The sequence below is a fragment of the Callospermophilus lateralis genome, chromosome 19 (assembly GCF_048772815.1).
Source record: "Callospermophilus lateralis isolate mCalLat2 chromosome 19, mCalLat2.hap1, whole genome shotgun sequence".
Lineage (NCBI taxonomy): Eukaryota > Metazoa > Chordata > Mammalia > Rodentia > Sciuridae > Callospermophilus > Callospermophilus lateralis.
Genome location: NC_135323.1, coordinates 6339498 through 6359814, shown reverse-complemented (window position 1 = coordinate 6359814; position 20317 = coordinate 6339498). Strand labels below are relative to the sequence as shown.

The 20317-nt window shown below is 39.8% G+C and overlaps 1 protein-coding gene, 1 long non-coding RNA gene and 1 pseudogene across 3 annotated transcripts; 2 read left to right on the top strand and 1 right to left on the bottom strand.

Annotated features, from left to right (window-relative positions):
* Positions 1-3763: 3763 nt before the first annotated feature.
* LOC143384714 (uncharacterized) lies at positions 3764-8614 on the bottom strand. Of its 2 annotated transcripts, XR_013089419.2 has the most exons (3): positions 8277-8614; positions 7976-8071; positions 3764-6825 (listed from the first exon to the last, which is right to left on the bottom strand). It is a non-coding gene; the product is annotated as an uncharacterized LOC143384714 (long non-coding RNA). The 2 variants fall into 2 exon arrangements; XR_013089420.2 differs by lacking the exon at positions 7976-8071.
* A 132-nt stretch (positions 8615-8746) lies between these two features.
* LOC143384706 (zinc finger protein 75D-like) lies at positions 8747-16177 on the top strand. The gene is made up of 6 exons (XM_076839789.2): positions 8747-8932; positions 10611-11126; positions 12157-12352; positions 13266-13357; positions 14166-14292; positions 15997-16177. Exons 2-6 carry the CDS (start codon positions 10719-10721, stop codon positions 16173-16175), a joined length of 1002 nt encoding a protein of 333 aa, XP_076695904.2. The 5' UTR covers positions 8747-8932; positions 10611-10718; the 3' UTR covers positions 16176-16177.
* A 114-nt stretch (positions 16178-16291) lies between these two features.
* On the top strand, positions 16292-19670 carry LOC143384710 (uncharacterized; annotated as a pseudogene).
* The last annotated feature ends 647 nt before the right edge of the window (positions 19671-20317 follow it).

Sequence of the window (20317 nt, the reverse complement as noted above, 5' to 3'; positions counted from 1 at the left end):
GGGTGCTTAGCCACTGAGCCATATCCCCAGCCCTGTTTTTGTATTTTATTTATAGACAGGGTCTCACTGAGTTGATTAGGGCCTTGCTGAATTGCTGAGGCTGGTTTTGAATTCATGATCCTCCTGCCTCAGCCTCCTGAGCTGCTGGGATTACAGGCATGTGTCACCACACCTGGTTTTTCCTTGGTTTTCGGAGCCAATTTAAAAATATGTGTTTCTTACTAATCTCCCTTTTTCTTATATATCTTGTTAATGGGAAGAGAGCAGTGGTAGTATTGTGATTGAGGGACATTGGACTGGGTGAGGATTAGAGAAGTTAATGTGGGATCTACAGCAGATGGAGTCCAGTGGAGCAGGGCAGGGCTGATATGGGTGCAGTGGTGTGAAGCCTGTGTTAAGGCTAAGCAAGCTGTTTAAGATGGCAGCTTACATGGATTGTACAATTCATTCCTGTTCTTATATTTATGTATATATACACACACATACACACACACTATCCATGTATATAATATAGAATCACCCATGCAGATCTTATGATTTTGTTCAACTAATGTTGCTTTACTTAGAGTCTGAAGCTAGAATAATGAGGGCTTCTTTTCTTCCCCTAGGTGTTCACCCCAAGATTAAAAGGCTTTCCGTTGGGACTCTTCACCCAATCTCCAATCTAGCTCCCCTTCTAGCAAACTGTACATGTAACTCAGCTTTGTTTTAATGAGATGATGTCACACAAAATATTATATATGAAACAGCACAGTGCCTGGCATGCAGAAGATATTCATATTCGGTTCATAAAAGATTTCAGACAGATCTTCCAGTTAAAGTTCTTAGTTTGTCACTGAGGCACCTTGAATGCTCCAAAAGATTGTCAGAAATCACAAGCATCCAAATCTGCTTCAAGATAATTTTACACTATAGTTACCTGGTATTGACCAATGGAACAGAATTTGTGATTACTCTCAAAAACTGAGTATGAGTCCTGGTCATTCAATTCTGGGAATTTATTGCCATTGAAAAAGAATAAAGATATTTACACAAAATACCCCAATTAGAAGAACTAGAGAGCTAAGCAATATCCTCAAGTGCCATTCTCAACTTCTTCCAAAAACCTATGGTTTGAAAAGTCCTCCTCAAAGGAGGAAAAACAAATTGGGGACAAATTTTAAAATCAAAGTCAACCTTCCAAATGTCATAGGTCTCCCAACTCCCAGTAGGCTTAAAAGAACCATAAAAGCAAGCCTAAATTGAGTGAAAAGGAGTACACAGTGGCATGTTTAATTTTTCTGTAAGTTCTGGGTAATAGACATTTAAAAATACTGAATTTACACAGTAAGAATATATCAGCAGTAACTACTTTTTTTTTTTTTAACCCAGTGGTACTCTACCAGTGAACCACACCACCACCACACTTTTTAAAATAATTTTGTTGTTGTATATGGATACAGTATCTTTATTTTTGTGTGGTGCTGAGGATCGAACTCAGTGCCTCACATGTGCTAGGCAAGTGCTCTACCACTGAGTCTGACATCCCCACCATTTTAAAATCTATTTTGAGATGGTCTCAGTTGCCATGGCTGGCTTCAAACTCTCCATCCTCCTGCCTCAGCCTCCCATGTGCCACCCTGCCTGCTTAAAATAACTAATTAAAATACAGGACTCCACTCAGAGTAACAACAATACTACCTAGGAATAACAGTAAAATAGATGAAGACTCAACTATAAAAACTATACACTTACCATTCAAATGGAGAGAACTAAGTGTAAATTCTTACCAAACTAATTAAACTAACTAAATGCAATATATTGCATAAATTCCAGAGGGAACTGATGTGTGTTTGGAGGAGGCTTGAACAGTTTAATGACGAAGTTGATTTGAAAGAATAGGTAAGAACAGCTTAAACATTTCTGAAGATAGTAAGTGGGTACTTGCCTTATATTAAAAGTCTCATTTGGGCACTGTGGCACATCCTGTAATCCCAGTAGTTCGTGAGGTTGAGGCAGGAGGATCTCGAGTTCAAAGCCAGCTCAGCAAAAGTAAGGTGCTAAGCAACTCTGTGAGACCCTGTCTCTAAATAAAATACAAAATAGGGCTGAGGATGTGGTTCAATGGTCAAGTGCCCCTGAGTTTAATCTCCAGTACCCCCCAAAACAAAACAATAACAACAACAAAAAAACCCTGTCTGATTAAAATGATAAGGTAATAGAGCAAGAGTAGATATCAGCACTACATTTAATCGTTAATTTTACACTATAGTTATCTGGTATTGACCAATGGAACAGAATATAAATCTCAGAAACAGACCCTATGAGAAAGGAAATATTAAAAGCTAATAAGGACTTAATTATCTTAGCAAAACTTGTTATTTGCAAATATCAATCTAAATGTTCACCTGACATCTTGTGCTAAAATGGAGAACAGTAAAATGTGCCAATCTTTTATTATAAAATTAGCAAAAACTAATAGCAATATTCAATGCTAGGATTGGTGCCCAGGGGGTACTTTCAAACTCTGGGCCTGAACATGAAAACAATACCTTTCTTTAAAAAAAAAAAAAAATCACACTCTTTGACTTGGTTTAAATTAAAAAAAAAAAAAAAATTTAAGAGATGGAGTCTTGCTATGTTGCCCAGCTGGCCCTAAGCCCAAGTTGTTGGGACTGCAGACATGTACTACTGACTCAGCTCAGAAGCTTAATTTCTAAAAACCTTCCTTAAAATAATCACTTGAATTTTTCTACAAAAAGGTGTTCACCATTTTACTTACTTCAAAAAATAAGAAACAAACACTTAACAGGAGAATGGTTCATTCAGTGATAGGATATATCACATGGTGGAATAGTAATTAACCATCATGTTTGAGGTTTGTGAAGAGATTTTAATGACAAGGGGGAAATTTTCAAATAGCATAATAAAGTCTGACCTTTGGCATTAAATAGAATTTAAATCTCATTTATAAGCTTCTGTGGCCTTATCAAGTTACCTAGCTTCTATTTGTTTCCTTACCTATTTAAAAAGGGATCAGAATATACACCTCTACTTTCTAAGCCTTGGAGAGCATAGGACAGGTTATGAGTATAAAGATTATGTAAATCTACATATATACAATCCTATATAATCAACAAATGTTAATCCAATGCATAAAGTGTTAAGATATAATATTTTATTTACATAGCAACCTTCTAATTAAAAATGACTCAAGTTTTAAAAGGATATTATTGGTCAATAGGACTGGGTATTTTCTTTTTATATACCTTCAATAATCAGCATGTTACTTTAACTAAGAGGAAAATAAACACTAAATAGGTGGTAAGAGTTAAAGAAGAGTGTGGCATACTATTAAATTAGAAGCCAAATCTAGCTTTATCTTCGTAAAGGTAAGAATTAATCTGCATACAGCTTCTTTGCTTTAGGCTGGGAATACGTGAGTTTTTGGTTTGTTTTTGGTGCTGCAGGTTGAACCTAGATCCTTGTACATGCTAAACATGTGCTCTGCTACTGAGCTACACAGTTGAATATAAATTAGTGCTTTTCCTTACAGCCATTTTATCTTTGATAATCTGGGACAGTAATTCCTCATTATTCAGGTCTTATATATATTTTTATTTTTTAGTTGTAGTTGGACACCATACCTTTATTTTATTTATTTTTACATGGTGCTGAGGATCGAACCCAGGGCCTTGCACATGCTAGGCAAGCACTCCACCACTGAGCCACAACCCCAGCCCCAGGTCTTATCTTAAATAGAAAATAATAATATATTCATACATTTAAAGAAACGAAAGTTTATTATTTTCAAACTGTATAGTTTATAACCAATATGTAAATGAACACTGATATGCAAAATAATGTCAGTTGATAAAAACAATGACAATTACAGTAGGCTTACGTCAAACATGATCATGTAACTGCAGAAATCTTTAAACACAAAAATTTAATTACTAGAACCAGAAGTTGAGGGCATATTAAAGGTATCTTTAATATTATGAGGCCTAGGTATCAAAAAACTACCAATTCTTGAATGGATTCTACTCTGGAACTGTTTCCTGACTACTTCTTGTTGCATCTCTTTCAGTGTGGAATGAAACCTTTGAAATTCAGGTGTGGCATCCACAAAGTCAAGAAGGTAGTCCAAACTTTCTCTCACAGCAGATAACTTAAATTCAGTAGCCTGCTTCTCAATTCCTTCTCTTTGGGCAACTCCCTTTGTAACTCTACCTTTAGTTTTTGGAGGACAACCCTTTTCTTCATCCACTCCATTTAACCACACCTTATCATCATATACCTTAGTTTTTAACTCACCACATTTTTCAAGAATCTCTCTGTAATCTCTACTTTCTAAGCCTTGGAGAGCATAGTCAGGTTCCTTTTTGTAAAGAAGATTTTCCCAGGCATTTACTATGGTTATTTGCTTTACTTCATCCCAACTTCTTGCCCAGTTAAAAACTGCATTTTTTATATTGTAGATTTTAATCTTGGAAATCCCGTTTTCCCCTTTATCTTGCTCATCTTCATTTTCTTCAAAAATTACCAGACTCTCTTCAAGTTGCTTCCATCTATAAAGTCGTTTGCAGCTCAAGGTCACACCCTGATTCATTGGTTGGATCAAAGTTGAAGAGTTATGAGGAAAGAACATACATTTTATTCGACCATCCTCACTGGTTAGTGATTCAGCAGAAGGGTGAGCTGGGGAACTGTCCAGAAGTAACAATGCCCTGACATCCTCTTCATGGAATCTTAGGACATTAATTTGAAAATGCCGAACCTCAGGAACAAAGTTTTGAAAGAACCATTCTGAAAACAATTCCCTGGTGAACCAAGCATCTTTACTGGGTTTATATATCACAGGTAATGAACTTGTGTCCTCTCTCACACTTTTGGGCAGCTTTAATTTGCCAATAATAATTGATTTTAACTTATGAGTTCCATCTGCATTTGCACATAAAAGGGCAGACAACCGTTCTTTGTTTATTTTCCTCCCTGGCAGGCAGATATCTTTTCTACTTGCCTGAGTGTTTTCTGGCATTGACTTCCAAAAGAGGTCTGTCTCATCCCCACTGTATACCTGAGCTAGATGCAGTTTCTCCTCTTTGATTATCAAGGACAGTTTTTGTCTAAACGGCTCAACATTTTCTGAAGCTGAACTTACGATCTGTTCTCCACATACTTTTCGGTTCCCAATTGCATGCCTATTTCGAAATCTAAAAAGCCAACCAGTGCTGGCTTTGAAGTCTGTTCGTCCAAAACATTGCGCAAATCTCTCTGCAGCAGCCTGAAGCTCCACGCCTCTAACAGGGACACCAGCTGAGCGTTTCTGTTGGTACCACATGTATACTGCGTCATCTATATCACTATATTTAGCTCCTGTTGTCCTCTTTCTCTTTTCAGCTCCTACTAATGGCATGTCCTGTTTCAGTACAAAATCCAAAATCAATTTCTTATTCTTTTTAATGTCATAAAATGTTGATTTACTGATTCCAAATTCATCCATTACATTTTTAAGAGATCGTCCAGCTTCAATCCTGCTGAGAACCTTCATTTTTTCCTCCAAATTCAATGTTGTATATTTCCCTCTCTTATTCATAGTGATTTTGATTTCAAACAGCCAAAAAAATAAAAGGGAAATACCTTACTGAATTGGGAAAAACATTTTAAAATAATAAAAAGCTAGTGGAGAGTCCTGGAAGGTTGCAGCATTTGTATTGGAGGGTAATGGGCTGAAAGGAATAAGGGCTCATGATTGAATTGTTAGTCTTACGTACTCTCAAAATTGCCACTACCAAAGACACAGGAAATAAGTTTTTGGAACCCCATTGTTTTCTCTCCCTGATAGGGGTACCTGCATATATTCTCTAATTCAACAGAGGAAAAGGGACAAAATGAAGAGTAGAGGCATTGAGAGACATGTGCTCATAAGAACAGAACCAGGTGGATTAAATCTGTAATACAAAGTTGATGCTTGAGAAAGGAGTATGAAAAACTCAAAGGTAATGACAGGGTTATCTTGTATAGCAGAGATGCAGTATGGGTTCTTCCAAAATGACCTGGTTTTACCTCACTGCTGGAACAGAAAACTGTGCTCATATTGCTCTGTATGAAGCCTTCACTGGGCAACAGTTCATCAAGCCTCAAGGACCCTGACACTGGAACACCTGAAGAGCTAGAGCTTGGGGACAGTTATATAGAATTTCTAAGTGAAGAAAAGTCAGTAGGTTCTGTTGCACATATGAATGAAATTCAATCTTTATTGTATTCAATATAGCAGTCTCAAACTGAGCTTTAACCTGAGTGTGAATTTTGTTGCCAAGATTATATGTAAACAATTTGTTTGTAGCACTTTTTCACTCTCAGGTCATCTTTCTTGGGTATATAAGATGTATTCTAAATTATTCTTTTTCATTGAAAAGGTTCCACATTTGGGATATCAAGCTTCAGAATCACGGAAATTCTCAGAGCTAAATCTGAAGTTTTACAAATACTTAACCATAGTTTTAAAAAAAAGTCTACCATTTCTCTTTTTTTCCTGTTTACATTAGGATGTCAATATACTTTTCATATTTTTCTTCAGTATAGATTTTACTTAATTTGCACCAAGAATCAATTGTCTGAAGAATTCAAAAGATTTCTCTAATGGTATTTCTGATCAATTGCTTCTCATAGTTCCTTCTGTTGCCAAACTTTTCTATACTCTCAGATAATCCTTTTAGGAGCTCCTGGTGTTGCCCAAAGCCATTGTAGGTCTTGAGAAATGTTCTACTCTAATTCCATGGTTTTCATTCCAGAAACAATTTCATAAGAAACAAAAACTGCCACTTGTATCCACTCCAGGTGCTATGAAGAAAAAAATATGTCAGAAATGAGGAGAATGATTAGTATTTGTTCTTTTTCCTTCCCATTACATCAGAGTCTGACTGCCCCATTTATTCCCCAACTATATAGATTTCTCAAGTCTCTCATCTAAAAACCCAGAAGAGTCAGAGCAACAGTCTTCCTCAAACATTTGTTGCTAGATATGCCAACTCTGAGTTACAGAACACTAAGAAAATCATGAAAGAATATATTTAGATGGTAGAGCCAATGACAGGCTAAAATCAAGCAACTACTAAGTGGTAACTATTATAAATGATAAAAGAGTATATTATTTGTTAGCCAATAGTAGCACCATTATCTCTAGTCAGTTACCCAGAAAAAACATTGTCCACTATGGCAGTTGAACAGATATCCCCAAATTAATTCATTGTATTTTGTTGTTTCCTAGCTGTACATTCATCACTTCTAAAAGAGTGCACAAGCAGGGAGAGATGCATCAAGAGCCAGGGAACTTTTATGGGCTCAACAGGAAGGGTAAGCAACTGTGGCACCAAACCTCACACAGTGAAAAGCATTAGTGGCCCTCATTTGCTATTCATCATTTTGCTTTGTTTCCTCCTTCTCTCCACAGTTTCTCTTTCCCCCTTCTTCTCCCTTTAACCAACTAATGAGATATAAGGGCACTGCTGGCATAAGTTTCCGTTATTCAACTTAATAAGTTCTAGTTATATGTTCAGCATTAGGCCAGGTGATGAGATTCTCAATGCTAAGTTATTACTAGTTATGAAAGGCTGAGAACCATACTTACTTTTTAAAGAATTAATTCTCAACCTGATTAAGATCTAAGGAAATGAACCTTCTTTGATACATATCCAAATGATTGAGGCTAATGCTCATTACTATCTGTTTAATCTCATTTAAAAAGGTTCAAGATCTGGGGCTGGGGTTACAGCTCAGTGGTAGAGCACTTGCCTCACACATGTGAGGCACTGGGTTTGATCCTTAGCACCACATAAAAGCAAATAAATAAAATATTGTGTTCATCTACAACTAAATATGTATGTGTGTGTATTTTTTTTCAAGACCTCTGCCTCAGATGATTATAATAACATTCTGTTCCCAAACAGAAGTAGTATAATGGTCCCTGTCTTCATTCTGACTTTAAACTTACCTCTGGTTGAACTGCCCTAGAAAGATGTGCCGTCAAAAACCCTCCAACTGGAGCTCCGTTATTGATTTTCTCAAATGCAATAAGGTCCATATAAGCCTTTTAAAAAAACACAACAAACTACTTCTGAAACTCTCCCTCTAAACATAGCCTGACTCTGAAAATGTACTTCCCATCTTTTATTCTAACTTTTTCAGTTTTCAAGCCTCCTCTTATACTTTTCTGTACAAGTGTCCCCACTCTGCTGTGGGCAAAATTCCTCAAGGCCTTTTATAATTTCCCCCAACCCCAAATCAACTTTCACCTCCTTGGAGTTCTCACTAGTGATGTTGCTGAAGTTGCTTCGGCCCTCCGGGTTTCTCGCGGACTCCAGCGCCGGCTACACACATTTCACCGAGCATGCAACCTCTGACTGGCACAGTCTGACACTGCGAACGCTGGGGAACCTCCGGCGCGATTCTGTCTCGTGCAGAGCTCAGGCACTGCCAGGACCAGACCAAAGGCCCGGAGCCCTGCGGGGAGGCAAGCTGCGGGGAGCGGCAGAGCCCGGAGGCCCGCGGAGGCGGAGCTACCTGCCTCACAAGCAAACAGCGCCCCCAGCCGCGGGGCAGGCGCTGCGCGGCCCTTCCAGAAAGCCTTGCGGACACGTGGGGCGCGCCCCGCCCTACCTGCAGGTGGGACCCCTCCCGAGCGCCGTGAGCGCGGGCTCGCGGCCGTGGGGCACATCAACGCGAGGGAGGGGAGTGGCTGCACGTCATTTCCGCTTCCCGCCGCGCGCGGCTCAGGGACCACAACCGAGACGCTGCGGGTGGGCGTCTTGTCCAACGAAGGCCCGGCGGGTGTCCGTGGCTTTCGGCCGCCAGCGCGCCTGCATTGGGGCGGGCGGAGCGCCGCGATTCGTAGGGCGGCGGTGGCTCGCTTGAGCCTGGGGCAGCTGGAAGCGGAGCCGAGCCGTGCGAGGTAACCGAGGAGCTGCCCTCCCGGGAAGACGGGTGTTCTGTAGGTGGCGGCATCCGGCCCGGGCGGCCAGAGCCTGCGGCGGGTACGGCCCGGGCGAGGCCACCGCCCAGCTCTGAAGGCTTTTCTGGCGCCCTTTGCGTGGGAGCGGGCCTCAGCGGGGCTAGCTGGGGCGTGTGCCGCTGCTCCCGGAATGCTTCCCTCTGGGTCGCGGGAGGGCCGGCGGCACCTCCCGCAGCAGTTTCAGCCCAGGCCAAAGGAGGACGAGCCCCGGGCTCCACAGCGGGGACGGCTGGGTAGCATGCTTCACTGGGGGCTTTTCTTTGAATGCCTGTGGCATTTCGGCAGAGCTTTTCTTAGCCTCCCCTAGAGATTTAAATAACCCTTGAAGAAATGAGTCGCAGAGGGTCACACCCCATCACCAACTCCCCTTCTCTCTCTCTCTCTCTCTCTCTCTCTCTCTCTCTCTCTCTCTCTCTTTTTTAAGTTTTGGGTGAAAGAATTCCTCCACGCAAGACGCTTCCCTGGGAGAGTTCCACTTTATTACAAAAGGCTATGGGCTTATATAGATCTAAGGAGAGATGGCAGGGCTTAGGTAAATGACGGGTTACTCGTTTATTGGTAAGGTCTTCCAGATGTCAGTTCCGGAGCCCACGAAATTAGTTCTTATTGGGGCTAAGGTTTCCTGCCAGCGAGATTTGAAATTGGCGCCGGCGGGGGGTTTTTGGCACCGGCAGGAAAGGCAGAGGCAGGAAGAGAAGCTTCTCAGGCGCCATGTTGGGGTGTTTTTTGGATGTAGCTGCCATTATACCTTTTCCCAACATTGGGGATTGAACCCAGGGGTGCTCTACCATTGAGCTACATCCCAGCTCTTATTTATTTTGAGACAGGGTCTCAGTAAGTTGCTAAGGCTGGCTTCAAACTTAGAATCCTCTTGCCTCTACTTGTGGGAATATGGGCATGTGCCATCACATCTGCTCTTTTTCAAAAACTGGATAATTTGTAAATAAAAGCCAGCTGTGGGGGGGGGGTTTCTAGGTTAAAAATTCATTTAAATCATTTGCATAGCGTCCTGTGTATGTCTTGCAAAAAATAATAATGAGCATTTAGTTGATTAGTTGGGAAATGCTTTTGGAGAAGAATATGGCTGCCTTTCCCCTTAATTATTTTCCTTTTATTTTGGTTTCCTTCTCTTAAGCTCTCCTGCCATCATCCGTACAATGGAAAGGGCACTATCAACTGTTCCATGAAGTGAAGACTTCTATCTTCACAAATAAATGAAGGTCATTAGAAGTTATACCCCCTTACTAAAGACAGACTGGGTTGACCTGTTAAAATTTAAGAGGAACTCAATTTCTCCTAATCTGATTTTCTCTTATTCTTCACTTGTGAGAAACATGAGCTAGGAAGCACACCAATTGTCCTAGGATAATCCTAAACCAGTAGATGCCAATTTTCTCAACTACCAACCTTTCCTGAGTTGTTAAATGTTATCTACTCTGAGCTGGGTTGTGCTTTGAGTAATAGAAAAGGAGAGAAGTAAAGGACCTGGCTATTGATTTTTAAAGGGAAGGTAAGATAGGACCTTTTCTGTCCATTTTCCTCAATAAATAGCAAGTATTAAGGTTTGTGTGACTTTCTTATTGACATGTACTTTTTTTTCTGCCCTCAACATCTGTAGGAAGAAGATACTTACATTGATTTTTATACCAGAGCAGACGGGCCTAATTTATCAAAGGTGGCACCAGCAGGGTGCCAAACACAGGAGCAAAACTGGTGCTAGGGCAGAATGATGATGTTAGATCTGAAGGTGGTTGAGCATTTGGACCCTCAGATCAGAACTCTGTGGGAGACTAAGGGGCCTGTGACACAGAGCTCCAATCAAAGTAAGCAATCTGCACAAACAGACAGTCTGGATCCCAAGAGTTCTTGCTGGCATTTCCGGAACTTCCATTATCCCAAAAGAGCTGGACCCCGTGAAGCTGTCAGCCAGCTTCAGGAATTATGCCGTCTGTGGTTAAGACCAGAGATTCACTCAAAGGAGGAAATCTTGGAATTGCTGGTGCTAGAGCAGTTCCTGACCATTCTGCCCAGGGAGATGCAGGCCTGGATGCAGAAACACCATCCACAGAGCGTTGAGGAGGCTGTTGACTTGGTGGAACACTTACAAAGGGAATCTGGTCAAAGGAGGAATGGGGTGAGAAGGAAGATTTCTAACATGTATAGTGAAATAGGATGAGGGTGGATATAATAGGGATGGGGGAAGTTAATTGAGAAATGATGAATTAGTTCTACTGTACTGTGCTTTTAAGGCATTTACGTTGGGACTTGAAATCATAAGCATACAGGAAAGGAAATGTCCACTAGTTCCATAGACCACAGTAGGGATTTCCTTGACTTTACAGAAAAAATAATTGAATTTTGCTCTTTTTTGGACCCATGATTAATGGGGTAATCTTGCCTGAGGAGACAGAACCTGAATTCTTAAAAACAAATAAAAGCCAATGAGGTGAGTGAGGGTAGATCCAAAATAGGGAGGATGCCTAGAGACCAAAGGAGAGCAAGGATAATAAAGGAGGAATTCAAACAACTAGGGGAAACTGCAAAGGGAAAGAAGAAAATAGAGAAGAGGGAAGCAAAAATTTGGAAAGAAGGAAAATCCCAACAGAGTAGCTACAAGAAGAAAGACATTGAGGGATAGTTGCTTCCTTACCTTAAGGGTCTCCATTACCATTCCTTTGTGGCTTGTTCTTGGCTTTGCTGGTGAGTGAGAAAAAAGGGTATACCCTTGGCAGGTGCCAAACACCTGCTGACCTTAGACCTACTAGGAAGTTTACAGGGCAGGACTTTTGGTATCAATCATCTGGGTGTGGGAGCCGTTCTCCCTCTCATTTTCTTTAATTTATTCACTTTCCCTATGAAAACCTCCCCTAGTTATGGGGTAAATGTGGTTGACAGGAAAACTTTTATTTAATTCCTTAATTTTTATAGAAAATGAGAAGATAGGAAATCACCCAGGAAAGGATCTAAGGCAAAGGAAAAAGCCAGACCAAGTCAGTATAAGAATAGGTTCAGTGCCCAACCTTGGTAGTGGCCTGAGGTAGATTTGTATGCGGTTGCTGTTTTGTTTCAAGCTTATAGTTTGGAGTATACATTTGTTCCACTGTCTGTTCCACTTCCCAACCAAAAGAAAGTTCTGCAGTAACAAGGATGGGGATTATTTCTAGGTTGAAATCCATGAGCTGGGAAAGGAGCCAGTACTTTTGGGAGAAACAGCAGAGGCCCCAGGCTTAAAGGTGAAGCCAGCAGAGTCTCAATCAGAAGGCAAGTCTCAGGATGAAGAACTTTGGAATACATACCAGGGTATACAAGAACATCTGAGCAGGAGTATTTGTAAAGAAACAGAGTCTGTATTTGAGAGTGGTAAGGAATTTCATGATAATTTCTTTCTGAGAAATGTGATAGTAATTTGTTAAACCAAAATGTAGTGGTCATATTTTGGGTACCCAGTTCTGTAGATCTGTGAAAGCAGTCATGATTAGCAGTTATGATGTCCCTTCAGACAGTGGCAAAGGTAGGGGTTGGCCTGGGGTGTAGAAACATTCAAACTACAAAACCCTGGTAATAACACCATGAACTCCATTCCTTAGAAAAGTGGAGAGAAGGAAAAGAAACAAAGCAGGAAGGTTGGGGCCACTCATATTCATAAAATACAAAAAGAATTACAATCAGAAATGGACTTTTACCCTCTGGGCATAGTGGCACACAACTGTAATCCCACAGCTTGGGAGGCTGAGACAGGAGGATTGCGAGTTCAAAGCCAGCCTCAGCAAAGAGCCAGGCACTAAGCAACTCAGTGACACCCTGTCTCTAAATAAAATCAAAAAAAGGTCGGAATGTGGCTCAGTGGTCAAGTATCCCTGAGTTCAATACCTGGTACCAAAAAAGGGGGGGGGGTGCTTTAAGCAAAAGCAAAGGGGCTGTTAGTGGCAGAATGTGAAGACAATTGTGCACCAGGAAAAAAATAATAAAAGACAAGTTCATTTCTTGTATACAGGAGTCCCTGAGTGCTTCATTTTGGAATATCTTTAATTATTGCCTAACTCAGAACAATTTGTGAATGAATGGAAAATGAAAAGGGATTTTATTAATTTCTCATGACTAAGTTAACAGGCAACTGGGGAACTAGTTCTAAGAATTTGGTAGGTACTTTGTTCTTATTTATGAGAAGCCACTCTGTCACCACAGCACTTGTAAAGAGGATCTGTATTTCAGAAATAAACTCAAGAGGTTTACAGACAAGAGAAATTTCCTCTGGTTCTTTTTCCACCCACAGATGTACCTGCTCAGCAGAGTCTAGCCTTTTCTGAACAGAAAAACACCAAAGACTGGACATTGGCACCTGATCTTGTCTTGTCTGAATCCCAGGTGAGCTTTGGTTTTTAGCTGTTTAGAGTTGCCTTTTCCTGCTATCCATTATTCATACTATCCAGGAGGAACTCAGAAGCATGTTAGATCCACTCTTTGTCACTTGGGGTACCTCTTAGGCTGTTTGCCAATCCTTTCACCCATTTCTGGCTTCTTTCTTTTTATAATGCAGTCAGGTGTTGCATGATGGTGGGGATACTTTCTGAGAAATGTGTCGTTAAACAACTTTGTCATTGTGCAAACATCATAAATGGTGCTTACACATCCCTAGATCATGTAAGTCACTTATTCAGTGAGACCTGTTGATGTAGTCAAGAGACATGGTAAGTACAAAATGTATGAAGCTGCTGCTATCACAACATTGGGATACTGTTTTCTAGTAAACTTTCTTTTTCCCAGTATACCAGGAGTACACTCCTAACAATTAAAAATATGGTAAATACATAAACCAATAACTTAAAAAATAAATGTGTTTTTAATCAATATGTACTGTACATTACTGTATGTTATACTTTTGTACAACTAGTAGCCCAGAAGGTTTATTTATACCAGAATCACTACAAACACATAAGAAAGGCATTGTTGCATGATGTCATTAAGCAATAGAAAATTTCTAGCTTCATTATAATATTACAGAATGACCTTCATATGTGTGGCCTATTGACCAAAACATTCTTAAGTGGCACATAACTATAATCATGTACTGTTAATTCCTTCATAGCCTGGCCTACCGTACAGTTCTTATCTAGGTGTTTGGGCTGCTTCTGTAGTAATGTAAGTACTAAACTAAGTCCATTATTTTCCTTAGAGCTTGTTGACATTTGAAGAAGTAGCCATGTATTTTTCCCAGGAAGAATGGGAATTATTGGATCCCACTCAGAAGGCTCTCTACAATGATGTAATGCAGGAAAACTATGAGACTGTCATCTCGTTAGGTAAAGATTTTTCCTCCCATGTGTAGAAATCAAGTAACCTGACTCATTCTTGGCTTACTAGGAATGAAATCCCATGAGATTTCTCAATAGCTGGTTGGTTCTCAACTAGATGGTGTGGGAGCTTTTCCCAAATGTACATGGAGATTTCTTATCATGCATAGAATTCGTGATCCATTTCCTTTCTTTTATCCCAAATCTGCTCGTACACATCTTTCCCATCTTGGCAAAGGATTATCTAGATGGTTCAGGCAACAACAAAAAAAAAATAGTTATTCTTTAATTTTGCCATCATATCCCATTAGTAACCCATAAGCAAGTTGTCTTAGCTCCACTTTATTATGTACTGACTTCACCTATGACTCAACCTCTTGAACTCTGTTAGCATCCTCATCTAAGGCAGCATCATCTCAAACCAGATAGCTTTCTAACTCTGTTGCCTTGCCTCTACTCTTGCCCTCCCACTATCTGTTTATCACACAATGTCCAGAGTGATCTTTTAAGAATTTCTTTGGATTATAACATTTTATTGCTTCAGAATTATGCAGTGATTTCTTAAATTCAAAATAAGCTTATTATCCTTATCAGAGCACTCAGACTCTCCATGATCTGGCCTTGCCTCCTGCCACAAGTACCTTTGCTTAATCCTCTTTAGCCACATTGGTTTTCCCGTGTTTCTTGATTTTGCATACTCATTTCTGCTTCTCTTTCTCCTCTGCTTGGCACACTTTTCTACCACGTTGTAAAATTCTCAACTTTTATGTTTCTGCTCAAGCAATACTTTGTCAAAGAATGCTTCCCAGAGTAGAATCATAAGACTCTTTTGTAATCAGTATTCTTCAAAACATTTATTGCTTCTTGACATTCTTTGGCTTGTTTTATTTACTCACTTGCTTTACTAGTATACTAGAATATAAGCTTTCTAAAATCAGGACATTGAGCTTCTTTACCACTATAGCTCCAGCCCATAGAGCATTATATCCACTCAATAAATAAATAAATAAAAACAAGATATTAACTTATTTTTGGTACTGAGGATTGAACCCAGGACCTTGTGCATGCAAAGCACATGCTATACCCTGGAGTTACATCCACAGTTCCAATAAATATTTCTTGAAAGAATGAATGATATATAGTTCTCATACTGGCCAAACTATTTAGAAAAGGTCTACCAAGTGTTCTTGGTCCATTTCTTCTACCTGAATGTAGAACTGTGAACTATAAGAGGGGTAGAAATCCATCCTCATCCATGGCCTGGTGCTAAATAAGTAAATCTAAATAAACAGTTATAAGTATAACAGCAGTTATTTGTGGATATGATACTAATTTACAGACTTTCATATTGGCTCCACTATACATGGTCTTATCCAGTATGAATTTTCTTGAGTTATTAAGACCAGCCTGTATTTCTTGTAACCTCTGGAATTTGGTTCCCTTTTGGTTGAACAGAGTGTATTCTTGGTAACAGAAGAGGGAAAATGTACACTGAGTTTCTATTCCCTATATCCTTTTCATTGATCTACCTTGGGGTTTATTTCTTAGCCTCTGCTTGCACATCCAACCATGAATGCAGTATGATATAGTGTAAACATGATACCAGATCATGTTTACATGATCATGTCCTTCTGTCTTCCTGAGTAGTCTGAAATTAATAGATCAATTCATTGTGAAGTTGAAGTCTTTGACCTCATTTTACCCATTTCACAGCATTATTTGTGCTCCCCAAACCCAAAGTGATCTCCCGTCTAGAGCAAGGGGAAGAGCCATGGGTTCAAGGATCATCAGAGTTCAAAGACTATCCCAGAGAGTCTCCTACAGGTAAATATACCATGGGAGGAGGAGACTTGTACCTTGATGTGATCCTTTACATGGACTTAACAGTCTAAGGTTCTGCTGGTCTGATTTTTTTTAACCCATATTCATTTTGTTTGTTTTAATAAATCACCATTGAATTTTTCCTTCCTTGGGTTCTGTTGTTCTAGGACACAGATGCCTTATTCTTATGTTTATTCCAGCAGGGTTAAAACAAAAAAAGGACACTGAAAATTATCAGCCTGTATCTCTTTCTGACTTGGAAATACAAGCACCAAGAGATACAGTATCAAAAAAGGCCAAAGTGAAAGTTCCCCAGAAAACAATGGGCAAAGAAAATCATGGTGATACCCACAGAATAGGAAAATGGCACCGAGATTTTCCAGTAAAGAAAAGAAAGAAACTTTCAACATGGAAACAAGAGCTGCTAAAACTTATGGACCTTCACAAGAAAGACCGTACAGGAGAAAAGCCTTTTAAATGCCAGGAATGTGGGAAAAACTTCAGAGTTAGCTCTGACCTTATTAAGCATCAAAGAATTCACACAGAAGAGAAGCCTTATAAGTGTCAACAGTGTGATAAGAGGTTTAGATGGAGTTCAGATCTTAATAAGCACTTAACAACACACCAAGGAATAAAACCATATAAGTGTTCATGGTGTGGGAAAAGCTTCAGTCAAAATACAAACCTTCACACACACCAAAGAACTCACACAGGAGAGAAGCCCTTTACATGTCACGAATGTGGGAAAAAATTCAGTCAGAACTCCCATCTCATTAAACACAGGAGAACCCACACAGGTGAACAGCCTTATACCTGTGGTATATGCAAGAGAAATTTCAGCAGACGGTCAAGCCTTCTTAGACACCAGAAACTCCACCGATGAAGGGAAACTTGTCCAGTGTCCTTATTCTGAAGAAATTCATCAAATGGAGTTTGACACTGAAAAAATGCAAAATCATGAAGCATGAAGAATTTTTCCTCATCAGAAAATTGGGTACATATATCATATGATTCATAGAAAGATTGACCCAGCCATGGATACATTAGTTGTACTACTTACTGTTTTTACTTTTAACTGTCAGGGAATTCCTTAGCATAAGAGATGTTCTAAGAGCATCTGGATAAGGGAAAGGGCTCTTTTGGGATTGTACACGGAAAATAGCAATTTCAGCTTTAGATAGCAGATGCAGCCAGTTAGTAGTTCTCAGTGATGACAGAAATAAATACAGATGGTTTTGCATTGATCTCTCCAGTCACTTCAACATAGTAGAAACATTTGTAATATAGTCTTCCAAGATGAAAAACAGTGAACATTTATCTATATTTAATTGAAACCATTGTCTTCAGGGTAACAGGCTTAACATTTTCAATAATCTTGTGGGGCAGAAATTAATTCAAATGGAAAGTTTTTTCCAGGAGCTAAATTAGATTTTTTTCCTTTCTCTTGTCATTAGACACTGTTCACTAGAGTGGACATCATTGGAGTTTCTTGAACTTTTTAGCAACTTAAGCTCTTGAATCCTTCCTGTTAGCAGATTTATTTAGATTTATCACAAATTTTACTGTGATAAAAAAATATTTACTTCACCACTAGGGAATCTGCCAGGTGGACTAATAATGCACTATTTATGCCTCGCATTGGTGGTGTTTGAAAAATGGAAAACATTTTTAGTGAGAGCATATGAAAACGGGTTGGAATTTGTAGCCATGAATATATATTAGATGTAAGGATTTTCTGTGATAAAAATAGACTGTTTCCTTACCTCAAGATGTCAGGATAAAGCAGTCATAAAAATTAGCACTTGTCCAAGGATGAAAGAAAGTTTAGGATAAACTTCTTACAGTTTTTGTTTACTTCTTAATTTGGCTTTTGTTTCTTAAGAACAAAAGAGTTTGTATGAGAACTGGAATGTGTGTGTGCTATATGAACATGTATTCTGCAGAGTTTGGGTTCCTAAAAGGAAAGTTTGATAACTGATGATTGGTGTTGGGCAAGTATAGGTAGATCTACATCCATGTTGTTATGTCTCATACTGAAAGTTCTTAAGCAGGGTCTACCTGTCTGTTCTTTCCAGCACAGTATAGGTGATAAATTTGATGGATTGCTGTCAGTCTTCATAGCCTATGGATTTTCTTAAAACTGACAAAACAGTAACTCAGGTTTGTTCCTGGTATGGCTTTTAGGTATGTCAAGAAAGAGATTAAGAAATTATCTCTTCCAAGTCTCTCTTAAATGAGAAGTTGAGATTCAAAGAGATGGAGGGCCAGTATGGTGCATATCTGTAATCCCAGCTTCTTGGGAGGCCAAGGCAGGAAGATCACAAGTTCCAGGCCAGCCTGGGCAATAGGGAGATGCTGTCTCAAAATTTAAAAAGGGCTGAGGATGTAGCTTAGTGTTAGAGTGCTTACCTGGCATAGGTAAGGACCTGGGTTCAATCCCCAGTACCTCTCCCCCAAACACACATACACAGGCTTAAGAACTCATTGCTAGAGGGTCTGTGGACTATCACATAGCATCATCTATCATATATGAAGGCTTATTATTACGTTATCCGCACACAGCCAGCCTGAATAATGTGTTATATTGAATTCTAGCTTGTAAAACACTTATGTTTCTTGATTGGCATTTCTTGGTTGGTTTGTGAAACACTCTTGTCTCCATTTTCTCTCTAAAATAGAGATATCATTCAATTCAGGGTTGTTTGGGGATTAGATGGATTGATGAAAGTACAGCACCTAAAACAGTGCCTTGCCCATAGAAACATGGTGAGTATATGTTCTTTCCCTTTCCCCTGCTTCCCAGTGGTAAGTTGGACTGGCCAGCTACATTAAGGAGGCAAATGGCATTTGTGGCAACTCCATTCAGAAATTGAGCACTTACGGTTATTAGGCTAAGATGACTTGATTCTTGGCTTTAGTGTTTTATTGTGTACATCACGAGAACCACCTGAGCTATTGGTCAGGAGCTCTTGGCAGTAATTCTGTTTTATCTCTGAGGTCAGTTGCACCAAGTTTATTTTCTAAGCACAGCCAGCTCTGAGGCTGTGGTCTGCCTAGTCTTTCAGCCTTAGACCCTTGGGACTTGGACCATTCTCTCAGGACATACATGTATTTCTTACGGATACTGCAGTCACTCAGCTCTATTGTGTTCTGGACGCTGTCCTAGACTCTGAAGAGACAGCAAAGGAGAGAACACATCCTTTCATGGAGATTGTATTCCAGTGAATTTAGAAGAAAGGAGGTAAAAAGAATGGTTTAGCTTTCTTGTTTCTTGCAGTAAGGTAGGATCATGAGAGATTTGGTCAGTGGGTCATGGGCAGAAGCCTCACTTCTGGGCTGACACATTTGTTTTCTGGTGCAAGACTCTAGTACTCTCCTTTCCTGCCTTAATCATGGAAACACATGAGTAGAGGAGCCACAAGATCAAAGCCATCAGTAATATTGAGTCCCAGCTTAGAGGTCAGGTTTTCTGAAGCCCCCAGACCTGTAATGTACTTTGTGGGAATGAAAAATAAATTTCATGTTAAAGAATGGACATACTGGTGCCGTGTGTTTCTGCAGCATAATCTAGCCTGTTTAAGCAATTGTTTGGTGGGTACACTTGTAGAAATCAAGAAAATTTCCCTTTTCATTTCTCCTGACTTTGGTCCTTTAAGAATCTAGCTTCTCTTATATGCTTGGCAGCTAATGCAATTCCAGTTGAAACAATTAGGCACTCAAGACTGTAGGTTATAGGGAAGAAAGAAATTGCTGTCTGGGACAGTGATATCAAGGGGAAATTAATGGTTCAAGTGGACAAGGCAACCCTTCCTTCCTCTCTAGCTTTATTCTGTTCTCCTCATTGTTTGTCTTCCTGTCCCCAACCCCTCCCCTGGACCTCACCTGTAGGTGATGTGTCTATTGATGTTTGGGTTGGGGAGGGAATAGGGGTTACCTTCCTTTTTTTTTTTTTTTTTTTTTTTTTTTTTAGAGATTTTCTTAATATTTATTTTTTAGTTTTTGGTGGACACAACATCTTTATTTTTATGTGGTGCTGAGGATCGAACCCAGTGCCCTGCTCATGCTAGCTGAGTACTCTACCGCTTGAGCCACATCCCCAGCCACCTTCCATTCTTGATGGAATAGTATAATTTGGAAACTGCCTCTGTTATACTTACTGTCAGTTGTATACCTTAGAAAACAGAAGAGAGATAGGGCAAAGCACATTTTCTCA

Excerpts from the sequence above, each read along its gene's own strand:
- LOC143384706 (XM_076839789.2), top strand. The coding sequence starts at position 10,719 with ATGATGATGTTAGATCTGAAGGTGGTTGAGCATTTGGACCCTCAGATC. Across the intron at positions 11,127-12,156 it reads CTGGTCAAAGGAGGAATGGG|GTTGAAATCCATGAGCTGGG; the intron begins GTGAGAAGGAAG and ends GATTATTTCTAG. Across the intron at positions 14,293-15,996 it reads TGAGACTGTCATCTCGTTAG|CATTATTTGTGCTCCCCAAA; the intron begins GTAAAGATTTTT and ends CCCATTTCACAG.